At 48.6% G+C, this 27,361-nt stretch overlaps 1 protein-coding gene across 5 annotated transcripts in view; it reads right to left on the bottom strand.

Annotated features, from left to right (window-relative positions):
- Positions 1-7,506, bottom strand: part of RAPGEF1 (Rap guanine nucleotide exchange factor 1) — a 141,879-nt gene extending 134,373 nt beyond the window's left edge. For 4 of the 5 annotated variants that reach the window (XM_032634308.1, XM_032634301.1, XM_032634310.1 and 1 more), the window contains exon 1: positions 7,305-7,506. In XM_032634308.1, the coding sequence (XP_032490199.1) occupies positions 7,305-7,365 (61 nt within the window). In that variant the 5' untranslated portion in view covers positions 7,366-7,506. The remainder of the gene's footprint in view (positions 1-7,304) is intronic. The other variant, XM_032634303.1, reaches the window with a different exon arrangement.
- Between the last annotated feature and the right edge of the window lie 19,855 nt (positions 7,507-27,361).

Raw genomic sequence — 27,361 nt, 5'->3', positions numbered from 1 at the left:
ATGAAACTTAATTTGCAGTAAAATGACTGTGTGGAGCCAGCAAGCCAATGAAAAGCAAAGGAGAAAGAGCATCTTTAAGGGACCAGTGGGAACGGAAGGTCTGAGCCGTTACGACATAGTAACAGTATTTTAGGAAGACGCAGTCCAGACTTCAGGACAGGACAGGTTCAGAGAACTATCGTCTATCTTCCAAACCACAGCCTGGAAAAGAAAAGTGGGGAGAAAGAGGAACTGTGACCATCTGATGCCAGATTTCTAATCCATTTAGGTAAGTCTCTCCACTGCATCTTCACTCACAAAGAGGAAGAAGTGGCAAGAGAGACTCTGCTTACGGAGTCCTGATACAGAAGAAAGGGGGCGCCAGCAGAACACCAACAGCCTGCCTTTCCAGCCCCTCGAAGACAGCGTGTACTGTACAACCACCCATAAACAGAGAGCTGACAGTGCAGGGAGCTGGTCCGAAATAACGCTCAGAGGCCAAATGAAAAAAGTAACAAGTACAGACAGGGCCTCCCATCATGGCGCCGGTCACATTGGCAGGCAGAGCAGAGCTGGCATGTGCTGTGGCTTGTAAATGAAAGGCAACATCACAACTGCTCGACGCGAATGAGCACTGCCTAGTGGTACTTCGCTCCTGTGCACCCCCAGAACCACGCAGAGTCACCACAAACGGGAGCTCCAGACTATCCAGGCTGCACGAGCCTCTGCCTCTCATCACTCCCTAGAGCTCTCCCCACAGAGTGTTCTGGGAATTTCATCTCAGCCCCCTCATCAATTTTCGGAAGAACACACCAGAACACTGATCAATGTATATGGTTAACAAAGAACCCCAACTAAATGCATACCCTTATCAGAGTATTGGTCCTACTAACTTACCAAGAAACATCTCAATTGGCAATTCAAAACCCAGAAGAAGCTCCATTTAAAGTTGATTTTGAGACTTGGAATCAGACACCTAAGTTCATTCTTTAAAAACATGAACTAGGGCTTCCCTGGTGGCGCAGTGGTTGAGAGTCCGCCTGCCGATGCAGGGGACACGGGTTCGTGCCCCGGCCTGGGAAGATCCCACATGCCGCGGAGCGACTGGGCCCGTGAGCCATGGCCGCTGAGCCTGCGCGTCCGGAGCCTGTGCTCCGCAACGGGAGAGGCCACAACAGTGAGAGGCCTGCGTACCAAAAAAAAAAAAAAAAAAAAAAAAACATGAACTAAATTCACTAGTAAATAGTTTCTGAGCACCTACTACGTTGTAGGTACAGTGATGGCAACCCCGTGGTGGACCAGACGGGCACACTCCCTCGAGGGGCTAACGGTCTATTTAAGACTGTATTTGTTGATTTTTAACTTGAGGAAAGCAAACTGGGGCTTTGGTTTCTGAATGAGCTAAACAATATCGTTCTATCCAAAGGGTTTATCTGGGGTCTTCGCACGGAATTCACTATCTGCTAGAAGAAGAGAAGGCACGAAGAGCCTAAAGGAAGGCGGATTTGGAAGAGGAGGCTGAGTGCATCCAGGAAGTGGGTCTTCACACTGTGCTGGTGGAGGATCCAAGGAGGGGCCTCAGAGGCCACAGCTGAGCGGTAAGGACTTGTTGTGTCCAAAGTGCTCCCCATTGACGGTTGGCTAAGAGCTTTCCTATTTGTTATAAAAGGCCTGATGCTTTAAAACAAAACAAGGAAGCACTAATTTTAGATTCTCCCTCTCCCCGCTTCATGGCACTGATGGAGAAAATGAGACCCAGAAAAGGGAACGAATCTCCCAGGGTCACAATTGCGTAAATGGTCTAAAACAAATGACCACAAACTAAGATGACAGATCCCTTAATAATTCACAAACTGTTTTTGTTTGTTTGTTTCTTTTTAAATCATAAAACAGCCTCTGGGGCAAGGTGGATGACAAGTCAGAGGAACACCTGTCCCGGCAGCCAGGCGCCCAGTCGGGGCCGCGTGGGTGCGGTAGCGGAGCGGCGGCCAGGCCGCTACTCCTTCCAGCGCGTCATCTTATTATGGCAACGGGAACACATTCAGCTGGACTGAGGTAAGCCCCAGCCGGCCCTGTGCTCAAGGCATTCTCCAATCCGGGCTGGTTTGGGAGATGATTTTTCTGCAAACTCATACATGACTCATCTTTACAGGCCTCCTATCAGGTCTGCTGGCTACAAGGAATCCCATTCAAACCACCTCTGCCAACAGCTGCTCAGGAGACCAGGAAACACTGGGGTTGCTGCGGGTGCTTTTTTAAGACATATTTAGCCTGCACCTGTGCTATTTTAATCTCCTCACATTACTGCTGGTGATATTAGTATCATACGCAGCCTAAAGACTGCATTTGGCCTACCCTAATTTAACAGAGATTTTTTTTCTTTGTAACACCAGAAAAGAAACTTAGAAACATGAACAGTAATTAAGATAAAGTTACTGTGTCTCCAGCAACATGGGAAGCTCTAAGCAGTGCTCTGGAAAAGGGCTGGCGGAGTCGGAGCAGAGGTGGGTGCCCCGCTGCCTTGCACCGCACCAGAGCGGTGTGACCCTGGGCAAATCACCAACCTTCCCCGGGCCTGAACTGCCCTCAGGGTAAAACGGGGATAACTGGCCCTGCTCTAGTCCTCAGGACTTGTTTTAGGGATCAACTGAAATGACATCATCTGTCAATGCACTCCAGGCGGAAACTATAGAAACTGCACAAATATTCAAGACCGTCTTGATGTTACCGTGGACCGAGAGCCCAGGAGGGCCAGGCTCCTGCTGGCTCCGGGCCACCGCAGGGCGGCACAGTGTTTGCCAACGAGGAGGGTGGAGGGTCGCAGTAAGTGCCACAGGAGTGAGGGAATGAATGACTAGCAGGTGCCATGAGAATGTTATATTTATTGACTGGATACATTTTGAGCACAAAGATTGATAATTGTGGGGGAAAAAAAGGAAGTGTCAAATTTGAGAGGAGTTTTAAATTGATCAAAATACAGTAACCGCTGATCTACAAGGACTCTTTCCTAGGCCAAAAATGTGCAGCCTCGTGTGACAGGCTGCACTTGTACTTTTTATCTGTTCTGAGAAAATACATAATGACAAAAAGTTACTATGACAGCAGACAGTGTGAATTTTTCATTTTAATTTATAATGGAAGCATCTTCACACATTTGAAATACACAGCACCTGAGCCTGAGACACCGTATTTATTCTGTCCTTGGGCAGGGCACTGGCTGAGCCTGCTGCCACTTCAGCAGCCCCTCGGAGTAGCCTGAGGCCACAGGGGGCCTAGAGAGTGGCCAGAGGGTTCGGTAATTGATGAAACTCCTAGACAGACTCCCAGTGGTCTGCTGGAAATACACAGCAGGGAAAGAACCCCCCCCAAACAAACAAATAGAAAAACCTGCCTAATTTATATCTTCATGACATCTACTTTTATTGTCTGCCCCAGCTGGACGGTATGGCCCAGGAAGCACAAATCTTTCTTGTATCCCAAACACTACAAACTCTGGACCTTTGGGAGGTTCTGGAAAAACTGTGTGATAAATGAACTGAGGAATGAGCACTTGAGACTCTCTAACGAGTACAACCGGTGAAACTGAGGCCACCTCTTCCCTACGCCCCCTGCTGCACCCAGCTAACGGCTCACCTGAAAATCTCAGCCCCTCACAGAGGCAGCTCCCACCGTGAGTCTGATGGGATCCCTTGTAACCCCCCCAGCTCTCCCCACACTGCCAGAGGTAAGGGCCTGTGTGGCGGCATGATGCCCACCGAGGTCACCGCCGGCTCCCAGAGCCTTGCACAGCACCGGACAGCAGGAGCTCGATCAGTGCCAAGCAAGGGGATCAAAGAATGAATCCATGAAGGAATGGGGCAAAGACTTCAAAGTCCAGATAGAAAGCAAACAAACACAAACACGAGTGATTTCTGCAAGGAGAGGGATGCAAACTCAAACGTCAACAGTCCAAGTGGGAAGCAGGAATCAGCGCTGGGGCTGGCAGCAGGAGTGGGAGGTCCCCGCCACAGTGGCCTCGTAGGAACAAGTGCCCAGGGTTACTAGAGCTGCTCATTTTCCAAAAGAACCAGAAACCTGAGCTTTGTGAGTCATTTCCTGATTGTTAAATACTGACCATCAATTCTTTCTTTCTTCTCCAAGAACATGTATGGATCACACACAACACATCTATTGCCTGAACCCAGCCCACAGCCACCAGTCTGTCACCTCTGTTCACCAGGCAAGAGAGGTGTTTCAGCTCCAGAAGCATTAAGGCTTCAATTCCCTCCACTTAGTGCATTTACTGGGAGTAAGCATGAACACACTGAGACCCACCATAACTGCATACACGCCAGAACCAGGTTCACTGGTCCTCCAAAGCGGCCTCAGCACTGCACACATCTCTCGCCAGTGTGGGTCCTCCAGAGCAAGTCCCTCTTCGTTCCCAGGGAAGCGCCTCTTCTTGCCAGGCCTGCCTGAAAGCTCACCCCGGGAGCTCCCTAATCTGTCTGGCTCCACTCACTCCCCAACTCCCCATTATCTCTGGAAGACACCAAGGAGCCTCCCCCTCCACTCCAGCATTCTTCCTGGCCTTTCAAATTCAACCCTTCTCCACCAAGCCTAACTGGACTGGCCCAACCAGCTAGCAAGCTGATCCTGTGCCACCCTCTGGAACCCAGACTGTCTTCATCCCCCACTGGGCCCAGAGCAGATAACCGAAGACAGCCAATCTGGTCCCTACAGAAGGGTAGGCCCTCGTAGGAGGGCAGTATGTATGACACCCCCATCCCAGGCAGGCACTGCTCAGTAAACAGGTTGAAAAGCAGCACGACAGATTCAAAAAGATCCCCCCCAGAGGTTGAAGAGGCTGCGGCTCACGAGAGGTATCAGGTGGGAAGGATGGGCAAGAGTCTAGGGCTGTAAGGGATGCACAAAGTTTTCTTTTACACTCAAAAAACCTGGGCTCCCTTAAGCCCTGAGAAGTGAAAGCACTGGTCCTATTATCAGAGGGAAGAGATTGTGAACACATGTAAGCAACTCTTCTGCTCAAGTCAACAGAAAATAGCGAAACCTAACAACAGTGAGCACTGGCTGGGTGTCAGGCTCTATAACTTCCCAAAGACTGTTCACCTGCTAACAGGAGGCGCCACTTCACCTAAGGGCCCTCCTTTAAGAAACACTTTGCGGTGACTTCACGGTAGGTCCATTTAGAAAACTCCAACAGAAACCGAGTGGGAAATCTCATCAAAACGCAAAGTTGAAAGCCACCCACAATGACCAGCAGAAACCACTGAGAAGGTGTACCCCTCATTCCAGAGTGTCCCAGGCTTCCTTGACAGTTGTGTGTGAATCACAGCAAAAGACCTTACGCTAGAAGGACAGACCTCCCGCTCGCTCCACGTGAGGTGCCGTCTCTGGTCTTGCCAACCTCAGCGCTTTCAGCTCAGCCGCCTCCCGCCACATGCATCTTCCTCCTGAGATTTCCACAACCCCTGCCTGGCCTCTTCCCCCACCTCCAAGTGGGGCACACTCGCCCTCCTCCAGAGCCTTCCCCATGCCCTCAGCGGACAGGCCACCCCTCACCTGTGCCCACGGGCCCCGCCTCCTGCTGCTCCACAGTTCCCGAGGCCCGGCAGCCCAGGGGTGATGCTGGGGCCAGCTCTCCCACCCACAGACAAGCTTCTCCGAAGGCAGGCACCCCTGGCTTCTGCATCTACTACAGCCCCCGGCAGATGGAGGTGCCCAGGGATAACCTGGGCCAAAAAGAACTGGCCTCAGGCCTCCTTTCTCCAGGGAGTAGAGGATGCACGTGACAGCTCATCTGAGAGGGCTGAGCTGTGGAAAGCAGCCCGTGGGGTGGCAGGTGCTTTTCACTGTGCTCTTCTGGCTTTCCGTGATTTACAAATTTTTCAATTACCCTCATAATTAGACAAAACCCTGTTAATGCTATTTTGAAAATAAACCAGCCAAGTTTCCCATCAATACCATTCAGAGACACGACGCATCCTGAGAAACACTGCACATGTTAACCAGAGGTATTTCTGGAACGGCATGTGCGCTGGGAGGAAACTCCTGGTCACTGGACACGACCCTGGGCCTGAAGAACAGTGACAGAAATACCCACGGAGCAGCACCTGAAGCCAAGGGCCCTGCCCCCAAGGAGGGCACCCAGGCTTCCGCTCAGAGAGCAGGGCATCAGGGCCCGGCCCGCTGTCCTCCGGCTGGGCGGCCTACGGGAAGCCACTGAGCCCCCAACCCTGTCAAAACCGGGACCACGTTCTCTGTCACAGAGGATCTACGAAGATTTAATAAGACATACGTTTAAGGTGCTCAGCACAGAGCCGGATACACAGAAAACCCTCAGAGAAGGCGACGAAAATCTCCTTCCTGTGCTCAAGCCACAGCCTGCAAGTTACACGGCCGGCTCGGTCCACATCCGAGGCGCCTCTCCGAAAAGTGTCCTGGTTCGACCTGGGAAACCAGCAACTTCCAAAATCAGTGTAACCTTCCCCCTATCCATCCCCCTAAGCTCCCACCTTCCACAGCTTGGCTGCCAAGCTTGGCTGACAAGGTACCAAGTTATGACAACCAGTGATGTCCCCGCTAGGGAGCCCAGGACCGCCCGCCTCCCTCACCTGCGACTCAAGGATGCGCCCTGCAAGGTGTCGCTAATTAAGCTCTGGGCCTCAGATGCACGGCCCGAGTAGAATCTTTGGAGACTCTTATTGCCCGTCTGAGCAAAACCCAGCTAACCGGAAGGCGAGGCTCCGAGATTTCTAAGGAGCACACAAAGGGATGGGGTTGGCATCAAGACTTCTAACCCACCCCCAACCCAACCGGCTCCCCACAAGCCCCGCTTCCAGGGCTCAGCTTGATACCAGAGGAAAGCTCCCCCGCGCCCTGAAAACGCCCAGACACATCCTGCCCACTTCCTTTGAAACCTCCGAAGTGGATACTTCTGGTTAAATATAAACTCGAGGCTCATCAGAAATGACACATTTTATGGCTCTGCTCTGTTCACTGCCTGAAAGACGACCGCCCGCCGCCGGGCCACTCGGGCACGCGGCCGCGGTCCCAGCCGTTGTCTCAAAGTTCACACCGCGGGCCGAGCGGCGGGCACCGCGCGGCCCGGCCGCGGGGCCCTGCGCCGGCACCCCGGCCCCCGCCGGCCGTGCGCCCCGGGGAGCGCCGCGCGGCCCGGCCCGCCGCCCGCCCGAGATGCGCCCCGGCAGGCCCGGCGGCGCTTTCACTTCTGCTCCCGGCGCGGCGACGGGCCCGCGCCCCCGGGAGACCGGCCGCCCGCCCGCCCCGGGCACGGGCCGCCCCGCGCCGGCCGCGCGCCTCACCTGCTTTCTCGATCTTGCCGGACATTTCCGGGCTGCGCCGGAGGCCGAGGCCGCCGCTCATCGGGCCCGTGCCGGGCCGCTGCGGGGCCACAGGCCGGCGCGGCCGCCGCTCGCCTCGGCCCTGGCTCGCCGCGCCTCAGACCCGCGCCGGCATGGCGGGCTCCGCGGGCCGCGGCCTGTGCGCTCGGCCAGCGGCGCCCCAGCCCGCCCGGGGCCGCCGCCGCTCCGCCTCCTCCGCTCCCGCCGTCGCCGCCGCCGCCGCCGCCGCTTCCCCGGCCCCGCGAGCCGGCCGCCGCGCCGCCGCAGCCGCCGCCGCCGTCCGCCCTCTGGCCTCGGCCGCGGCCAGAGCGCCACCTGCCGGGCGGCTGCCGCGCCGCCGTGAGCTCAGCGCCCCCTGCCGGCCCGGAGTCTCCAAGCCAGGGCGAGGGACCCACCCCCTCGACCCCACCCCCCACAACCGGCCTGCACCTGGGACTCAGCGTCTCCCGCCCGCGCGGAGCCTCCACGCCAAGGCCTGGAGTTGGACACCACCCCAGACTCAGCCTCCTCTGCCATGGAACCCGAGTCTCCACTCAAAGCCTGAGTCTGATCCCAACCAGGACTCAGCTTGCCCTGCTGGCTAAAAGCCAGCCACCGAGACTCCCCCAAGACTCAGCCACCTCCCCCCATCCCCCGCTGCTGGCCTGTAGTCTCCATACCATGGCTTGGGACTGACACCCCAATCCAGGGTTCAGTGCCCTCCCCTGCCCAGAGCCTGGCATGCCCCCTAACAACTTGGAACACAGAGCTCCCACCCAAACTCTAGCCTCCATGCCAGGCCTATGACTGACGCCACCCAGGATTCAGAGCCCCTTGATGGGCCATAGTTCATGGCAAGGCCTGGGACCAATCCCCGCTCCGTTCCTCCATCTGGGTCTCGGCAGCCCCTGCTGGCTGAGTCACCTGGCCAGTGCTCCCTGCCCTCCCAGAGGCTCCAGGCCGGGGACTGACCTGACCTGTCCCCTTACCTGAGACTCAGCAGCCCCTGACGGCAGGAGCCACCTGGCCAGCTCTGGGCCAGACTCCCCTGCAGGTTCAGTGTCCCCAGAGGCCCAGAGTCTCCCTGCCAACGTCTGGGTCCAACCCATTAGGACACAGCGACCCCTGCCTGCTCTACTCTTTTGACCCCCAAATGGGGACCAGGCTATCCTCCAGCCTGGGTCTCAGCTGTGGGCCTTTTCTAGCATGGTGATGAGTTCAGAAAAAGTCATTGGTTTAAGAATCAAAGATCCTACTTAGGGCTAGGCACTGTGTGAGCTGCTATGGGTCCTACAAAAACGTGCACGATCGATTCTTCCCTCCAAAGAGTTTGTAACTTGGGGAGTCAAAGTTAAATCATATAATGCAAGTATAAATAACAACAAATTTTAGTAACACAAGGGATGTTCACATCCTGCCCCCTGCTCGCTATTCTTGGCCCAAGATGGAGTGCAAAGAAGTAACACAAAACAAACTCGGTTTTCCCTCCTGTTTCCCTCAGATAAATAATCTGGTGATGGGAACAGGGTTTGGAAGAGGTGGAGGGAGAAGGAAAGGTAATTGACGTTGCAGAGATTCCTGTTCGCATCTGCCGGCACACTCTGGCGGGCTCGCTGATTCTGTAACTGAGAGCTGGCCCTGGGTGGCGGCCAAATTTCCAGAGTCCTCAGTTCCAGCTCTCTAGGGGTCAAAGGCAAAGCCAAAGATTGACAAATTCGTCTCTCTTTTCGAGCTGATGAATGGCTGCTCTGAGCCAGAGCCGCACTGCTCAGCTCTCATGGCAGCTGCATCGTCAGGCAAAACTGGCCCTTGGCCCCAGACCACCTCCCCCACCACTCCCAAAGCCGTCCCCAATCCTTCTAGGCTTCTGAGTCAGTCTTTTAGGTCCAAAAGTCTGGGTGCAAAGCAGAAAATCAGTCTGAATAGTAGGCCCAGTCAGGGGTTCGTTCAGAGTGGAACCAAATATATTCAATAAATCATGACATATCAAATGACGAGACATTTTCAAACAATAAAGTACTTTATAGGGACTTCCCTGGTGGCGCAGTGGTTAAGAATCCACCTTCCAACGCAGGGGACGCAGGCTCGATCCCTGGTCAGGGAACTAGATCCCACACGCATGCCACAAAGGAGACGGTGAGTTGCAGCTAAGGAGCACACATGCCACAACTTAAGAAGCCAGTGAGCCGCAACTAAGGAGCCTGCCTGCCGCAGCTAAGACCCAACACAACCAAAATAAACAAATAAAAAAATAATTTCTAAAAGAGTACTTTATAAATGGACATTACTGTTAATAAGGGTCATGGAGCTTACGTAATAAAGGTTATTCATCAAAGGTGTTTATAGCTATAATAAAACACATGCAAGGTAATGAAAGCAAACAGATTCCTACAGCTTTGTTCTTCCTACCTTACAGCCTTCTCTCATGCTGCTCTTTTTGTCTAGAATATGCTCTCTCCCTCCTCTCTACCTGGCTAATCTTTCATCTTTCACTTCTCAGTTTAACTGCCACTTCTACGGGAAACCCTTCCCTGACACCCCCCCGCCCCCGCCCCATTAGGGCCAGTTCCCTGTACTGGTCAAGATGCTTGATTTCACTGTCAGAAACCCAGTTAAGCTCAGTCAGGGCAAAAAGGGAGTTTGTTGGACATCATAACTAGCAAACCAGGGTTACAGCCAGGACCAACAGCTACCTCTAGGCTCTGAAACTACAACATTACTCCTCTGCGTTGGCTCTATTCCCAACTGATCTCTCTCTGTGCAGTGGCTGAATTGGGTACCAGCTGACTCTCCTTAGCCTAGTTTGAGTCACATGCCTGTTGCTGAGCCAATGACTGCAGGTGGGGGGTGGGGGAGTAGGGTGCATAAATCGGCCAGGCCTGAGAATTGCACCAAATGCAAGAAACATGGGGAGTGGATGCCACAGAACCAGCAACTGGGAGTGGGGACGGGTGATGCTCAAAGCAATATCTGGGGAAGAGATGCTGATGACGCAAAATCCATGGACATTCATCTTGGCATCTTGGAGGGTTAAGAGCCTTGCAGAATCCTATATGTCTCCTTGATAGCACACACCTCCATATAGTTCTTTAATTTCTTGTATCTGTTTAACGTCTGTCCCCTTCAGGACACTGTGAGCTCCTACAAGCACAGACTGTCTCATTTGTACCCATGGGATTTTAACTTATGGAGGTGACTGAGTGACAACAAGGAGAGGCCAATGCCGTTGTGAGGAGAATTTATTACTTACATTTCCTGAGAGAAGGGGGCACACCACACCATGCAGGACCACCTGGGGAGCACCAGGGTGGTCAGGAGGCAGAAGCAGGAGTGAGAGGAAAGCTTAGGACAGAGTCTTTATTGGTTTTTTTTTCAGGAAAGGCAAGGCAGGGCAGGGTAAACAGTTTAGGATTGACTAGTGTGAATAATTCCAATGGGCTCTGGAAAAAGGGGTGCACTCTAGTTGCCTGGCCCTGGGATAACCTAGGGCAGAGGAAATATTGGTGTGGTGTGTGAGAGTTATATAACAGATACAAGAAATTAGAGAACCATATGAAGGCAGGCATGTCCTCTCATAAGGTGACTGGGGATGGGTTGGTTTGCATATGAAAGGTGTGCTCCCTCACCTATCTCTAAGAATTGGCTAGACTCTCCCAAGTCAGCAAGACTTTTAAGATGTCAAAACTTCATGAGACAGACATGGAAAACAAACTTATGGTTACCAAAGAGGAGGGGGAGAGGGAGGGATAAATTAGGAGTTTTGGATTAACATATATACACTACTATATATAAAATAAATAACCAAAAGGACCTACTGCATAGCCCAGGGAACTATACTCGTGTGTGTGTGTGTGTATAACTGAATCACTTTGCTGCACATCTGAAACTAACACAACATTGTAAATCACCTATACTTCAATTAAAAATAAATAAGTAAATATAAAAATAAAATTTCAATATAAAAAAAAACACATCATAAGATACAGAAAATGAAAAACATTATTAGTACTAGGACCATGTCTGGCTTATGTACGTGGCAGCAACACAGGGAAGGAACTCAATCAGTAGCTGCAAGGGTGCTTCTGGGCCCTCTCCCAACAGTCCAGCGAAGGATGAACCAGATGACCACTACACAGCTCTGCAGAATCCGCGGTGGAAGGGACAGCAAGGTGGCCAGGAGCCTGCTAAGAGAGTCTTTTTAAGAAGGGGCTTTTGGGGCTTCCCTGGCGGCACAGTGGTTAAGAATCCCCCTGCCAATGCAGGGGACACTGGTTTGATCCCTGGCCCAGGAAGATCCCACATGCCGCGGAGCAACTAAGCCCGTGCGCTACAACTACTGAGCCCACGAGCCACAACTGCTGAAGCCTGCACGCCTAGAGCCTGTGCTCCACAACAAGAGAAGCCACCGCAGTGAGAAGCCCACGCACCACAACGAAGAGTAGCCCCCACTCGCCGCAACTAGACAAAGCCCGCTTGCAGCAACGAAGACCCAACACAGCCAAAAATAAACAAATAAATAGATAAATAAATAAAAACGGCCAAAGGAGACTGGTGGCTCCAGGGCTCATCTCAGATTGGATTGTTGACAATCACTTCACACGTACCCGCCTGAACTCCCCAACCACATGGTCGGTTCCCTGAGGACAGAGATGATGTCTTCACTATATCATTATTGCAGATCAGAAGGGGACGTGGAGTCCGTTAATAATAGTAGCAATGGTGTGAGGGCTGCTTGCGGCTGGTCACTGCTTCAACCCTCACAGTAATCCTGGGAGGGTGGGATCTAGATCAGGGAGTATTTGTTTGGTCATATGTTACAGATACCAATTTAATAATGGCTCGGCAAAAAGAACTTATTAGAAAGCACGCAGGTGTCTCATGGGTAGAACCGAAGGGCAGGAAGTGCAATACCTCACCGGCACCTGAACTGCCCACACGGCCCCTTATCCGGCCGCCCCCAGGTCCCTTCCTCTCCCACCTCAGCTAACAGACCAGACGCATGAAGGATACTCATCCCAAACCTGAGTTCCAAGACAGATGATCTGATTGGCCCAGCTCCCGTCAGAGGCTCACCCCCAGTCCAATTGGGGCTGGCCAGGTGGATAGGGTTACACAGTCCAAACAGCTGCTAGGGTCTAACCCTCCTGGTCTGGTGAAGGAGGGCAGCCACGTCCATCTTCTCCACTCCCTTGGCTGAGTGGGTTACACAGAGACACACTTCTAGTAAGTAGCCAGTCTGCTCCACACTTTTTTTTTTTAACTTTATTCCCCCCAGACTCATGTTTTAACCACTGTGCTACAACTTCCCTCACCCAGACTTCTCTTTAGGTACCCCACAGTATTTTACATGATGCTCTGTATTTGTTCAGTTCAGTTCCATTCCATTCACATAGATTGCATGTCCTCAGCGTCCTGGCCTCATGAGGAAAACAAAGACAAACAAGACCTGGTTCCTGGTCTCCAGGAGCTCCACGGGAATTGGGGGTGGAACTCTCAGTCCCCAACAAACTCTTCTATGAGACTGGCTATGATGAACATTCCAGTGGGGGGTGCCCACCATGTTGTCTGGGTGTGAGGGTATTCATCCCGATTCGGAGGATCAGGAAAGTCCAAATAGAGGGGACAAATGTTTTAGTGACTTTAGATGACATCAGTGATTTTGTTTTCATTGAGATTCTGCTCGTTATTCATTCCTGTGAGCATGAGTTTCCCCCACATTCCCCCATGCCCCCAAATGGTTTAATCCCAGATCTGGTTGCTGTGCTCAAGAGACTGGGGAAGTGTCCACGTACATCCTCAAAAAGGTGGGGACAGATGTCTGGGTCATCGCTCCATGATCTAAATGTGGTATCTCCCAGACTGATCCCAGCAGAGCAGGCAGTACATTGCCTTCACGGTACTTTGGCCTTTTCTCAGGCAAGTTAACAGACTTCTTGCTCTGGGGCTCGAAAGCTAGTATGAAACACACGCATTTTCAATCCCGACACATAAGGTAACCACAGCCTCAAGGATCCAATTAAAATGGGGTGGTTGAGCCCATAGCTGAAGCCCGCCAGTGTGCGAGGCCTGGGTGCTGTCATTTTCTTTCTTTTTTTTAAAAAAATTTATTTATTTTATTTATTTTTGGCTGTGTTGGGTCTTCGTTGCTGCACACGGGCTTTCTCTAGTTGCGGCGAGCGGGGGCTACTCTTCTTTGCGGTGCATGGGCTTCTCACTGTGGTGGCTTCTCTTGTGGAGCATGGGCTCTAGGTGTGTGGGCTTCAGTAGTTGTGGCACGCAGGCTTAGTAGTTGTGGCTCGTGGGCTCTAGAGCACAGGCTCAGTAGCTGTGGCGCACGGGCTTAGTTGCTCCGCAGCATGTGGGACCTTCCTGGACCAGGGCTCGAACCCTTGTCCCCTGCATTGGCAGGTGGATTCTTAACCACTGCGCCACCAGGGAAGCCGTGCTGTCATTTTCTTAAACAATTCAGCAAACGTTACACATGGCCTGCTGAAGGAGGAAATTATGCAAGAAATGTAGTAAATGGCGACTAGCAGATAGCAGAAGCACACAAAACACACATCTCTCCTGCCCCCTAGTGAACATTTAAATTTCTAAACTCCGTTGGCTCAAAGTCATTTTTTTAAAAACATCTTTATTGGAGTATAATTTGCTTTACAATGGTGTGTTAATTTCTGCTGTATAACAAAGTGAATCAGCTATACGTATACATATATCCCCATATCTTCTCCCTCTTGCGTCTCCCTCCCACCCTCCCTATCCCACCCTTCTTAGGTGGTCACAAAGCACAGAGCTGATCTCCCTGTGCTATGCGGCTGCTTCCCACTAGCTATCTGTTTTACATTTGGTAGTGTATATATGTCCATGCCACTCTCTCACTTCATCCCAGCTTACCCTTCCCCCTCCCTGTGTCCCCAAGTCCATTCTTTATGTCTGCATCTTTCTTCCTGCCCGACCCATAGGTTCTTCAGAACCTTTTTTTTTTTTTAGATTCCATATATATGTGCTAGCATACGGCATTCGGTATTTGTCTTTCTCTTTCTGACTTGCTTCACTCTGTATGACAGTCTCTAGGTCCAACCACCTCACTACAAATAACTCAATTTTGTGTCTTTTTATGGCTAATATTCCATTGTATATATGTGCCACATCTTCTTTATCCATTCATCTGTCAATGGACACTTAGGTTGCTTCCATGTCCTGGCTATTGTAAATAGAGCTGCAATGAACACTGTGGTACATGACTCTTTTTGAACTATGGTTTTCTCAGGGTATATCCCAGGAGTGGGATTGCTGGGTCGTATGGTAGTTCTATTTTTAGTTTTTTGGGGAACCTCCATACTGTTCTCCATAGTGGCTGTACCGATCTACATTCCCACCAACAGTGCAAGAGGGTTCCCTTTACTCCACACCTTCTCCAGCATTTATTGTTTGTAGATTTTTGATGATAGCCATTCTGACTGGTGTGAGATGATATCTCATTGTAGTTTTGATTTGCATTTCTCTAATGATTAGTGATGCTGAGCCTCCTTTCATGTGTTTGTTGGCAGTCTGTATATCTTCTTTGGAGAAATGTCTATTTAGGTCTTCTGCCCATTTTTGGATTGGGTTGTTTGTTTTTTTGATATTGAGCTGCATGAGCTGCCTGTATATTTTGGAGATTAATTCTTTGTCAGTTGCTTCATTTGCAAATATTGTCTCCCATTCTGAGGGTTGTCTTTTCGTCTTGTTTATGGTTTCCTTTGCTGTGCAAAAGCTTTTACGTTTCATTAGGTCCCATTTGTTTATATTTCCATTTTTCTAGGAGGTGGGTCCAAAAGGATCTTGCTGTGATTTACATCATGGAGTGTTCTGCCTATGTTTTCCTCTAAGAGTTTTATAGCGTCCAGTCTTACATTTAGGTCTTTAATCCATTTTGAGTTTATTTTTGTGCATGGTGTTAGGAAGTGTTCTAATTTCATTCTTTTACATGTAGCTGTCCAGTTTTCCCAGCACCACTTATTGAAGAGGCTGTCTTTTCTCCATTGTATATTCTTGTCTCCTTTATCAAAGATAAGGTGACCATTTGTGTGTGGGTTTATCTCTGGGCTTTCTATCTTGTTCCATTGATGTATATTTCTGTTTTTGTGCCAGTACCATGCTGTCTTGATTACTGTAGCTCAAAGCCATTTTTAAGAAAAGCAAAGTAATATTATTTTACAAATCTTTTAGTGTGGTTTTTTAAAAAAATATTTATTTATTTAGGCTGCACTTGGTCTTAGTTGTGGCATGTGGGATCTTTAGTTGCAGCATGCAGACTCTTAGTTGTGGCATGCATGTGGGATCTAGTTCCCCGATCGAGGATCGAACCCTGGCCCCCTCCATTGGGGGCACGAAGTCTTACTAGAGCACCAGGGAAGTCCCATACAAATCTTTAAGTGTTAATCACAGAAAATACGTGCCATCATTTTGAAAAATAACATACAGACATATAAAGTGAAAGTCTCCCTTTCATTCATGAGAGGGAATGGCTTAATACATCCTTCCAGACTTTTCCGTATTAAAAATATATCCATGCACATACTTATTTTTTTTATACGAATCGTTTTAAAAGGTACATATCAGTTGGTGCAACCGAGGCTGGCTAATGCTCACCAAGCCCACCTACTGGCGTACAGCTAGACGACATCTCCCAGCCTCCCCTGTGGTGAGGAGTGGCCATATGCTCAAGGGTGGACAATGGAATATGGCTGAAGTAATGATTGTCACTTCCATGCCCAGCCCATAAAAATCTCCCACACCTGATCCTCCACTCTCTCTCTTCTCCTTCTGCTGTGATGAAGGATGGAAGATGGAAGGAGTCTGGGTCCCTGAATGGCTGCCTGGAGCACAGCAATGCTCCCCTTCATGGACCTGCATGGGACTGGAGATACCGATAGATAGATTTTTTTAAAAAAACCAACGTGCTATCATTTTACATATATATGTATGTGTATATATATAGTGAGATTGAACATCTTTAATGCCAATACATATAAATCTTCCTGATACTTTTTAACAGCTGTGCAGCACTCCATTGTATGGATGTACCAGAATGTATTTAAGCATTCTCTTCTTTTTTTTTTTTTTTGGCAGCATCGCAGGGCATGTGGGATCTTAGTTCCCTGACCAGGGATCAAACCCACGCCCCTTGCATTGGAAGTGTGGAGTCTTAACCACTGGACCACCAGGGAAGTCCCCAAGCATCCTCTTCTTGATGCGCACATGTTGTTTCCAATTTTTTAAAATTATAAACAAAACTGCAATAAATATCAAGGTCAGTATATCTTGCTCATTCATGTTATTATTTCTGCAGGGCAGGTCCTTATCCCCTATTGTTTTAGATAAGGATACAGAAATACAACAACCTGGGCAGTGGAGAATGACCTGGAATAGTTACATTTGGTTATGGCATACGTTTGGAGAGGTAGTAGAGTGTGGTGTTTCAGATCCTGGAAGAAAGAAAGAACCACGTCCAAGTTCTGGTCCTGCTTCTTGCTAAGCAACCTTGTACAAGTCACTTAACCTCTCTAAGCCTCAGTTTACTCATCTGTGAAAGGAGGGTAATGCTGGTGCCTGCCTCATATTGGTGTATCTGTAAAATGGGGATAATAAAATGGGGATATGAGTACCTACCTCATAAAGTGATCAAGGTTCAATGATGAAGGAAGGAAGGAAGGACAGTGACCCCTGAAGGATGGATACAAATGAAGTGAGCCTTAAGATTGTTCCAGCTTAATGCCTGGAGAGAGTTTCCAGGCCGCAGTGCAGGGAAGGGCGACCCAGGCAGAGCCTGGCAGACTCCCTGAGCTGAGGAACAATGCTGAGAGTCTGGAGAGAATAAGGTAGCCAGAGTTCACAGGACAGAGGGGAGATGCACAGGGAACTGCAGGGCTACCTTGTAAAACCTGGTGTGGGGGGAACAGAGCAGGCGAAGAGGCAGGAAAGGGCTTAGTCACACGTGTCCACTTTCTCCTTCTAAGTTGAGCAACTCCTCCTGGGGGTGGGGGGGTGGGCGTCGGTGCAGGGGCAGAGAGAGGCTACGAGTATTATGCTATCTGAGCTCTCTCCATCTAGAAGGAAAGAGTAGTGTAAAAATGAAGAAGAAGCAATACTGTCGACACTCATACCTCAAAGCTCTCCTCTTGGCTCTGGGATTATTGAGAGGTGAGTCTGGACCCTCCGTTCCTCTACCTGTCCCCCTGTCGCGGGATCCGCTTGCTCAGTGGGCCATTTGCTATTATCTTGGTTGATTACTTACCTTGCTGAATAACAAACTATCTCCGGATTTAATAGCTTAAATTTGTGCAGCTCTTGGGTACCAGCAAGAGTTCGCCTACAGCCTGCATCTGATCTCAGTGGCATCAGTCAGGGTCAGGGTTTGGAACATTCACTTACAAAGTGGCTTCTCCAGGAACGTGTTGGGCCTCAGTGCTGCTCGACCACTCTCTTTGTCTCCACATGGCTTGGGTTTCTTACAGAATAGCGGTCTTGGAAAATATGCGCTAGGAACGTGGTGGCAGGCCTCTGAGAGCCTGGAAGCAGAAGCTACCAGGACAGTTAAGGGCCACTCCTGGACCTGGCTGGGCATGCCTTCCATCCCTGCATTCTATTGGTCAAGCTTTCCATCCCTGCGTTCTATTGGTCAAGCCTTCCATCCCTATGTCCTATTGGTCAAACTTTTCATCCCTATGTCCCATTGGTCAAACCTTCCATCCCCACGTCCTATTGGTCAAAGCAGTCACAGGATCCGCCCATATTCAAGGGGGTGGAGCAATGGACTGCACTGCTTTGTGGGGGTTGCCAAGGTCACTAAAAAGGACCACCTGGGATGGAAGATGATGTTGTGAGCACCTTTGGGAGGTTAATCTGCCCTAGCCCCTGCTTCGAACCCCGTGTGTATGCCTCCTGGAGTCTCCAGCTCAGACTTTGTCCTGAGTGTCCACGGCCTGCTGAACACCTGCCCAGGCTGTCTTGTAGGCAGCTCAGACTCAAATGTCCAAACCTGGACCCAGCCCCTAAACCTGCTTCTTTCAGCCCCTAAACCTGCTTCAGCCCCTAAACCTGCTTCTCCTCCAGGGTTTCCTATTCAGGAAATGCCACCTCCTTCCATGAGTTGCCCAGTTCAGAAGCCTGGGCGTCCATCTTGCCTCTGCCTTCTTTCAACCCCCATTTACTCAATTACAAATGCCTCGAAGCTTTCCTCTCCACTCCGACCCCACCGCCACTCTCCTTGCTCTTCATCTGGGCCTCCATCTCACCCCTGTGTTATGCCAACAGCGCCCTAATGGGCCCCAACCGTCATTCTTGCCCTTCTGGCAACTCGTTCTCTACACTGCGGCCAGAGAAATCTTCCCCATGCTAACCTGATTGTGTCAATGTCCAAATTAAAAAGCCTCAGCCACACCCCATCACCCTCAGCACAAAGTACAACCATCCACTCTCATCTTCAACCTCATCTCTCCTTCACCAGGCCCGCCAGACACAACCGGGACCCCTGGTCATCCTCAGCCACTCGAGCTTTCCGGATGTGCTGGGCTCTCCTGACATCTCTGGACCTTGGCAAATCCTGTTCCCTTCACCTAGGACACTCCTCCCCACCCCACCTCCAGCCTTGTCGAGATGGCCCCATCTCTTCCTTCAGGCCTCACTTGAAATGTGACCTTTGAGAAACCCACTACTTTGTAGCTTATCACTCAACTAAAACAATATTTTATCAAGCAAAATAGAATGTATGCACAGTAAACAGCATACATTTAAGTGTACAGTGGGATGAGTTTGGACAGATGTACACACCCGTGAAATCACCATCGACAATCAAGATACAGAACATTTCCATCACTCCCAATGCTTTCTCGTGCCCTTGGCACTTGACCCCTTCATCCACCACCAGCCCCAGGCAACCACCGATCTGCTTCCTGTCACTCTAGATTCTTTTGCATTTTCTAGAATGCTATCTAATGGAATCACACTGGTGTATACTTTTGGTTCCTATCTCGATTTTATACTTTCTTGTTGCTTTGGGGGCATCTCCCCCTAAAAGAATGCAAGATACACACGGACAGGGTTTGTGTCACGATGCCTGGCACATAGTAGGTGCCCCATGAATACTTGTTGACTAATCAATAAACACTATGACCTCAGGTAGTTTCTCTGGGGCAGAAGCTATGTTTGTTTGTTTTTTAAAAAAATATTTATTTATTTATGTAATTTATTTGGTTGAGCCAGGTCTTAGTTGCAGCTCCAGGGCTCCTTAGTTATGGCTCCAGGGCTCCTTAGTTGTGGCATGGAAACTCTTAGTTGTGGCATGCATGTGGGATTTAGTTCCCTGACCAGGGATGGAACCTAGGCCCCCTGCATTGGGAGCACAGTTTTATCCACGGCGCCACCAGGGAAATCCCAGGAGCTGTGCTGATCAGGGAGACCTTGAGTCTCTCTAGCCAACCAAGAGAGCAGGGGCCTTGCTAAAATTGTCTTCTTGGAAGCCCCTAGCCTTCTCTGGCACCCCTTGCTCTCCCATACCCCCTAGATGTGACAGCTGGTAGACCCATAGTTCCCGGCTCACAGCCTCCTTTTGGAAATCACCTGCTTTTCTTCTTTAATTGTTTTTGTGGTAAAATATACACAGTATAAAATTTACCATCTTAACCACGTTTAAGTGTACAGTTCAGGGGCATTAAGTACATTCACCTTGTTGTGCAACCATCACCACCATCCATCTCCAGAACTCTTTCATCTTGCAAAACTGAAACTCTGTACCTATCAAACACTAACTTCCCATTCCACCCTCCGCCCCCACCCCCAGCCCTTGGCAAACACCATTCTGCTTTCTGTCTCTATGAATTTGACTACTCTAGGTATCTCATATAAGTGGAGTCATACAGTATTGTCGTTTTGTGTCTGGCTTGTTTCACTTAGCATAATGTCTGTCCTCAAGGTTGGTTCATCCATGTCGTAGCATGTGTAGCATCTAACGAATTTCCTTCCTTTTTGATGTTGAATAATAATAATTATTATTATTATTTATATATTTTTTGTTCCTTTGTTGTTTGTTTATCCATTCATCCATCAGTGGACACTTGGGTTGCTTCCACCTTTTGGCTGTTGTGAATAATGCTGCTGTGAACGCGGGTGTACAAATATCTCTCAGAGTCTCTGCTTTCAACTCTTTTGGGTATATACCCAGAAGCAGAATGGCTGGATCATATGGTAATTCTATTTTTAATTTTTTGAGGAACCTCTATACTGTTTTCCACAGTGGCCGGACCATTTGGCACCCCCACCAACAGTGCACGAGGGTTCCCGTTTCTCCACATCCTTGCCAACACTTGTTATTTTCTGTTTTGTTTTTTCTTTTTTCTTTTCATAATAGCCATCCTAATGGGTATGAGGGAAAGTCTTCTTCTGAGGGCTGGTTTATTCCCTCTTCAAGGTCTTCTCCTGAGAAAACACTGGTCTCCAAGCCACGCAAATCTTAATCTTGGGAAATCTCAGCTCTGTCCCAACAATGGTTCCACAACCTGAGAGTCACTGATGGAAACCTGAGGCAGTTTTGACTTTTTGATGTCAAATGTGTGTATTCATTCAATAGATATGTATTGAGAGCATACCTTGGACAGGGCCTGGGCCCATGGTGGGACCTGATACCCCAGCTCAGGTTGGCCGTCCCCTTGCCTGCACCCTAAGGAATTCTACTGCACCGTCTCGTCCACCTGGACAGTGGGAAGAGGACCAAGAAGAAGCCTCCTTGCTGGATCCTCTTGGCACCCATCCTTGTTCTCCTGTCTTCTCCCATCTGCTTTTAATTTTACACTATTTAGTCTTATTTTATGAACGCTGTGAGCTATTCTTAATTGTTTTTTTCCCCAGAACAAGGCAGGGTATAAATAAATAAATGAGAAGATGAAAAAAGAGTGATCTGTGGATACAATTAGCAGCAGTCTCATTTTAAGCTGACTTAATCAAAATACTCTGCTATGAAGTCTCAGAGATGTAACAGCCCCCAGCATCACATATACCTTCATACTCATGCCCGCCCCCCACCCCCGCCGGTGCAGGTGGCGTCAGGACCAGCCCTTCCCAGCGGCCCCCTGCAAGGTCTTCCCAAGGGCATGCTGGGAGTGTTTGTGTATGACAACATTCTCCATCACACGCCAGCACTGCTGTGATCTGTGTGGATTTGAGCCCCCATCTCCCTCTCTCTCTCCCTCCTGTAGGTGAACTGGCAGTGCCCTCTGTGTTTTCTGCTTCTCCCATCCTCCCAGGGGTTCTTGTCAGCCTGGCTTTCTTTCCTGCTTCTGCAAACCAGCTCATATCTGCTTCCCTTCTAGTCCTCTGGCACCTAGTTGCTCCCCCTCCACCCCCAAACATCTTTGTTATCTTCCTGGTTTATAAAATGAACACGTTTGTTGTAATTTTTTTTTTCAGCTAACCGAACTTAGAAAGGAGAAAGGGAAAAGGAAAAACCACCCTAAATCCCACAGTTCTGTGATAATCACTATTATATTTTGGCAGAGAACCTTTCAGACCTGTTTCTGAAAGTGTGTTCCTTTGAACAACAGCCCTGAGAAAAGCTTCTTAGGGAAAGAAAGGGATTCCATAGCCAAAAGTCCCCAGGAAGAGCTACATTATACTCATGGAACATCACAGCTAATAAGCGAGGTAAAGCACTGGATTCGGCTTTCTTAAAACCCTTGAGAGTAACCCCAGGAACCCAGATTGGAAAACATTATTTCAGGGTCTTTCTAATGAGTTGACCCCATGTACAGGCATTAAAGCACTCTTTTAAAAAAAAGCTTTACAAAATCAGAATATACTAAATTGCCCTTTTGTAAGATTTTATCTTACATTTTCCCATGTTAATAAGGATATATCATCAATGCAATTTTAAAATGAATTTTAATAGATGGTAAATGCACATGAATTGAGAACCCAATAGATAATAGAGATAGACTCAACAGAAATAGATCCCACAAGTATGCCCAACTGATTTTTTTTTTTTTTTTTTTTTTTTTTTATTTATTTTTGGCTGCGTTGGGTCTTCGTTGCTGCGCGCGCGGGCTTTCTCTAGTTGCGGAGAGCGGGGGCTACTCTTCGTTGTGGTGCGCGGACTTCTCATCGCGGTGGCTTCTCTTGCTGCAGAGCACGGGCTCTAGGCGCGCAGGCTCAGTAGCTGTGGCCCGCAGGCTTAGTTGCTCCGTGGCATGTGGGATCTTCCCGGACCAGGGCTCGAACCTGTGTCCCCTGCTTTGGCAGGCGGATTCTTAACCACTGCACCACCAGGGAAGTCCCTGCCCAACTGATTTTTGACAAAGGTGCAAAAAAAGAATTCAGAGGAGGAAACAGAGCCTTTTAAACAAATAGTCCTGGAGCAAGTGGCCATCCATATGCAAAAATATGAACATCACCTTAAGTCTCATACTTTGTACAAAAATTAGCTCAGAATGAATCTCAGACTTAAATGTAAAATGTAAAACTATAAAACTTTTAGAGGAAAAAAAGGGAAAACCATTTGAATCTAAAGGCCCTTTTAAGAGAATGAAAAGACAAGCTATACACTGAGAGAAATACTTGCAAACCTACATATCTGATAAAAGAGTAGTATACAGAATACACAACTCTCTAAACTCAACATTTAAAAAAAATGAACAGGGCTTCCCTGGTCACACAGTAGTTAAGAATCTGCCTGTGGATGCAGGGGATATGGGTTTGATCCCTGGTCCAGGAAGATCCCACATGTCGCGGAGCAACTAAGCCCGTGTGCCACAACTACTGAGCCTGCGCTCTAGAGCCACGAGCCACAACTACTGAGCCTACGCGCTGCAACTACTGAAGCCCATGCACCTAGAGCCCGTGCTCCACAACAAGAGAAGCCACGGAATGAGGAGCACCACAATGAAGAGTAGCCCCTCTCGCCACACCTAGAGAAAGCCCGCGCACAGCAGCAAAGGTCCAACGCAGTCAAAAATAAATAGAAATTTTTTTAAAGTTTAAAAAAAATTTAAAACTGAACAATCCAATTAGAAAATGGGCAAAAGACATGAAAACACATTTCACTGAAGAGGATACACAAATTACAAGAACGCACATGAAAAGATGTTCAACCCCATTAGCCATTAGGGAAATGAAAATTAAAACCACAGTGAGGTATCACAGCATGCCTGTCAGAACGGTGAAAATGAAAAAAGTGAGAACACTTTTTCTGGTGAGGATGCAGAGAAACTGGCTCACTCATACATTGCTGGTGGGAATGGAACAGGGTACAGCCCTCTAGAAAACAGCTGGGCAGTTTCTTAGAAAACTAAACATGCAACCGTCATATCCAGCAGTTACACCCCTGGGCATATATCTCAGAAAAATGAAAACTTGTGTTCACACAAAAACCTGTACACCATCGAACACAACTCAGCAATAAAAAGGAATCAACTCTTTTTTTTTTTTTTTTTTTTTTTTTGCGGTATGCGGGCCTGTCACTGTTATGGCCTCTCCCATTGTGGAGTACGGGCTCCGGACGCGCAGGCTTAGTGGCCGTGGCTCATGGGCCCAGCCGCTCCGTGGCACGTGGGATCTTCCCGGACCGGGGCACGAACCCGTGTTCCCTGCATCGGCAGGTGGACTCTCAACCACTGCGCCACCAGGGAAGCCCAGGAATCAACTCTTGATACAACAGCTGGATAGATCTCCAGAGAACTACATTGAATTAAAAAAAGCCAGTCCGCAAAGCTATATATTGTATGATTCCGTGTATATGAAGTTTGCGGAATAAAATAATTATAAGGGTGAAGAACAGATTAGTGATCGCCAGCAGTTAAAGAGGGGGTGGGAGCAGGAGGGAAGCGGGTGTAACTATAAAAGGAAAACAGGTAGGATAGCTGTGGTGATGGGGATGTCCTGTATCTTGGCTGTGTAGATGTCAGTATGGTGGTTGAGCTATCGTATAAGAGTTTTGCAAGATGTTAACCATTTGATAAAGGATACCTGGGATCTCTCTGTATTATTTCTTACAACTATGTGTGAATCTAGTTATCTCAAAATAAAACGTTAAAAAAATCACAAACGTATTTAGACAATGAAAAGTAGGCACCCCCTCCCCGGGAAACACCCACTGATCAGTTTCTGCACCTCTGTTTCTAAAAGTTGTGCTGTATCTCACTGGCTGGATGTGCCATATTTGACTGAACCAATTCCATATTGTTAGAGTTACAACGTTCCTAATTTTTACCATTACAAGCCATGTTATTATGAGCATCCTTGTGTATATATCTTTGCTAGAAGTGACATTTTTGGGTCAGGAAATGTGCATATGTGAAACATTGATACATGTTGCCATATTGTCCTCTAGAAAGACTGTATCAATTTATACTTTCACTTGACGGATTCATCCTCTGACTCTAACAATCCCTTTCTCTCCTCACTAATCCACACTTTAAATTAAGAAAGGGCATAGCCAATAAAAATCCTGGATAAACTTTATTTCTATATTACATACAACCCAGGGTGTCAGAATGAAAAACAGAGGCACACCTTCCTTATTTACAAATTCCTACGAGGCAAATGCACCAACTCATCACTTAGACTGTTCTTTAAAATGAAAAGACAACGCTCTAGATTTTGAAAACAAGAGGGAGGGGATATGGAGATGTAAGTCTACATATAGATGATTCACTTTGTTCTACAGCAGCAACTAACACAACAATATAAAGCAATTATATTCCAATAAAGACGTTTAAAAAAAAATCCACCATTGCTAGCTTTGATATAACATTTCCTTTAGTCTTTACCTGAGAAGTCTTCTTGAAATCCTTTCTACTCTCGCTTTTGCTGCTCTGAAAACAAACTGTGTAACCTCTCATTTGCTAGAGGGGGGAAAGCGTTAATTTTCACAGTTTTCCTTACCCAGAAAGGTAGAATAAGACAACCCGAAGGTTAGAACTGGAGGGAGCATCAGCTTGGGTTGGCGAAGTCAGTACCGGGCCAAGGAGTTCTACCTGTGACTCCCTATGCTGTCGCTTATGGATTGGGAGGTCTTGGTCAAGTTATTTAAATGTTTTAAAATCTGTGTCCTGGGGGACTTCCCTGGTGGTCCAGTGGTAAAGAATCCACCTTCCAGTGCAGGGCATGCAGGTTTGATCCCTGGTTGGGGAACTAGGATCCCACATGCGGCAGGGCACCTAAGCCCTCTCGCCACAGCTACTGAGTTCGTGTGCCACAACTAGAGAGAAACCCGAGCACCCCAACAAAGATCCCGCGTGCCACAACTCAGACCTGATGCAGCCAAGAAAATAAATAAATAATTAAAAAAAAATCTGTGTCCTGGAGTGTAAAATGGATATAATAATAGTGACCATTCTTGTAAGGCAGGGAGTGATACTATAGCTCGATGCCTTCACAGGAAGGATGGAGACAGGGAGGTCCAAGGAAGGGAGATGATTCACAGAATATCAACTGGTCAAGGGAGAGGTCAGGACTGGAAGAGAGCGCTCCTGACTCCCACCCACGGCCATCAAAGCTCACTGTCACCAAAGCCACTCTGAGCCATCTACCTTGTTGTAAACCTAAGGGAGGAAAAGTGACTTAGCTGAGTAAGCGCTCAAGAAACGACATAGCATGGCGATTCATGGAGGCATGCCATGTTTTTGCATTTGTGTCCGTAGAAAGCCCGCTACCTCATAGACAGATGAAGCAGGTAGAGGCAGCTTTGGCCAAAAGGCTCAAAATCCCCCACCCTTTTCCCAACCCACGTGACTCGAACGCTCTTAGAGTCTGGCCCTGCTACCAAATGTGCCTTCGTGTAAAACCCACAAACCCGAATCTGCGCTCACGGCTTTTTCCCGCTAATTAAAATAGCTTTTATTGGCTTCTTTTTTTTCATATTGCAAAAGCTATAACACTTTCATTCCAGGGGGGAAAAAAAAAAGGTAAAAATACAGAGAAGCAAAAAGAAAGGGGCAAAAAGCCACAACCCTATCCTATAGCTTTGAACTAGGAAATCAACTAAGTACATTTCAGGAAAGGAAGCCATCTAGCAGGATGCTTTGGGGTCTTGAAAACAGTGAACAAAAGCCAGCATCCCTGGGAACTTGTCCGTGCTTCACACGGATTGTCCCAGAAGGGTCCCAGAGCAGTCCTCAGGCCCATCAGGCCTCAGAGTCCTACCCACCACTGCCCTGCCACGTGCTTAGTACTCCCCCCTTCCCGCCATGTCTCTTGGATTTCATTTTTTTGCTAGAGTTTTTAAAGGTTTAACACACATACAATAAAGCAGGATGGTCTTAAGTGTACAGCTTGATGATTTTTCACATGTGTTCACACCCGTATAGGCATCAACCAGGATGAAATCTACAACATTTAAGTGCATACACAGGTCCCCCACCAACCTCCTGGGGGCAACCACTGCTTTGGCCTCTCCCACCATAGATTCACTTAGCCTGGGTTTGAATTTCATATAAATGGGAAGTTTGGGTCTTTCCACTGCTTAACCTCATGCCTATGACATTCATGTAGGCTGTGCATGTAGCCCTTTTACATTGCTGTCTAATATTCCATTACAGGAAATGTGCACAGCTACCACAATTTGTGCGTCTGTTTTACCATTGATGGATATTTGGGTTGTTTCCAGGTTTGGACCATTACCACTAAAGCAGTCATGGACCTTCTACCTGTCTTTTGATGGACAGAGTGTGTGTGTTTCCTGAGTCCAGGTACATACCCAGTGAACGGCTTTGCTGGGTCTTAGGGTGTATGTATCCTTAGCTTCAGTAGGTACTGCCAAACATTTTCCCCAAGTGGTTGCGTCAGTTCACAATCCCGCCTGTCTCTTGGCTCTTAGAACGTGCCACGATGATAGTAGGTAATCGCAAAACACACACCTGCAAGGAGTCCCACTATTTCCCTAAACTCCATTTAAGGTGACACCTTAAATGCACTAGAGTGGACACCATATGCACTGGAGTTCTGTCTTTCCGTTTTCCTTCTCACCTATGTACACCGCCTCCACGTGGTCCACACACACACACACACAC

This window comes from Phocoena sinus, chromosome 6 (genome assembly GCF_008692025.1).
Source record: "Phocoena sinus isolate mPhoSin1 chromosome 6, mPhoSin1.pri, whole genome shotgun sequence".
In the NCBI taxonomy this organism is placed as follows: Eukaryota; Metazoa; Chordata; class Mammalia; order Artiodactyla; family Phocoenidae; genus Phocoena; species Phocoena sinus.
Note: the sequence above shows the minus strand (reverse complement) of the source record. Positions and strands in the feature narration are given on the sequence as shown.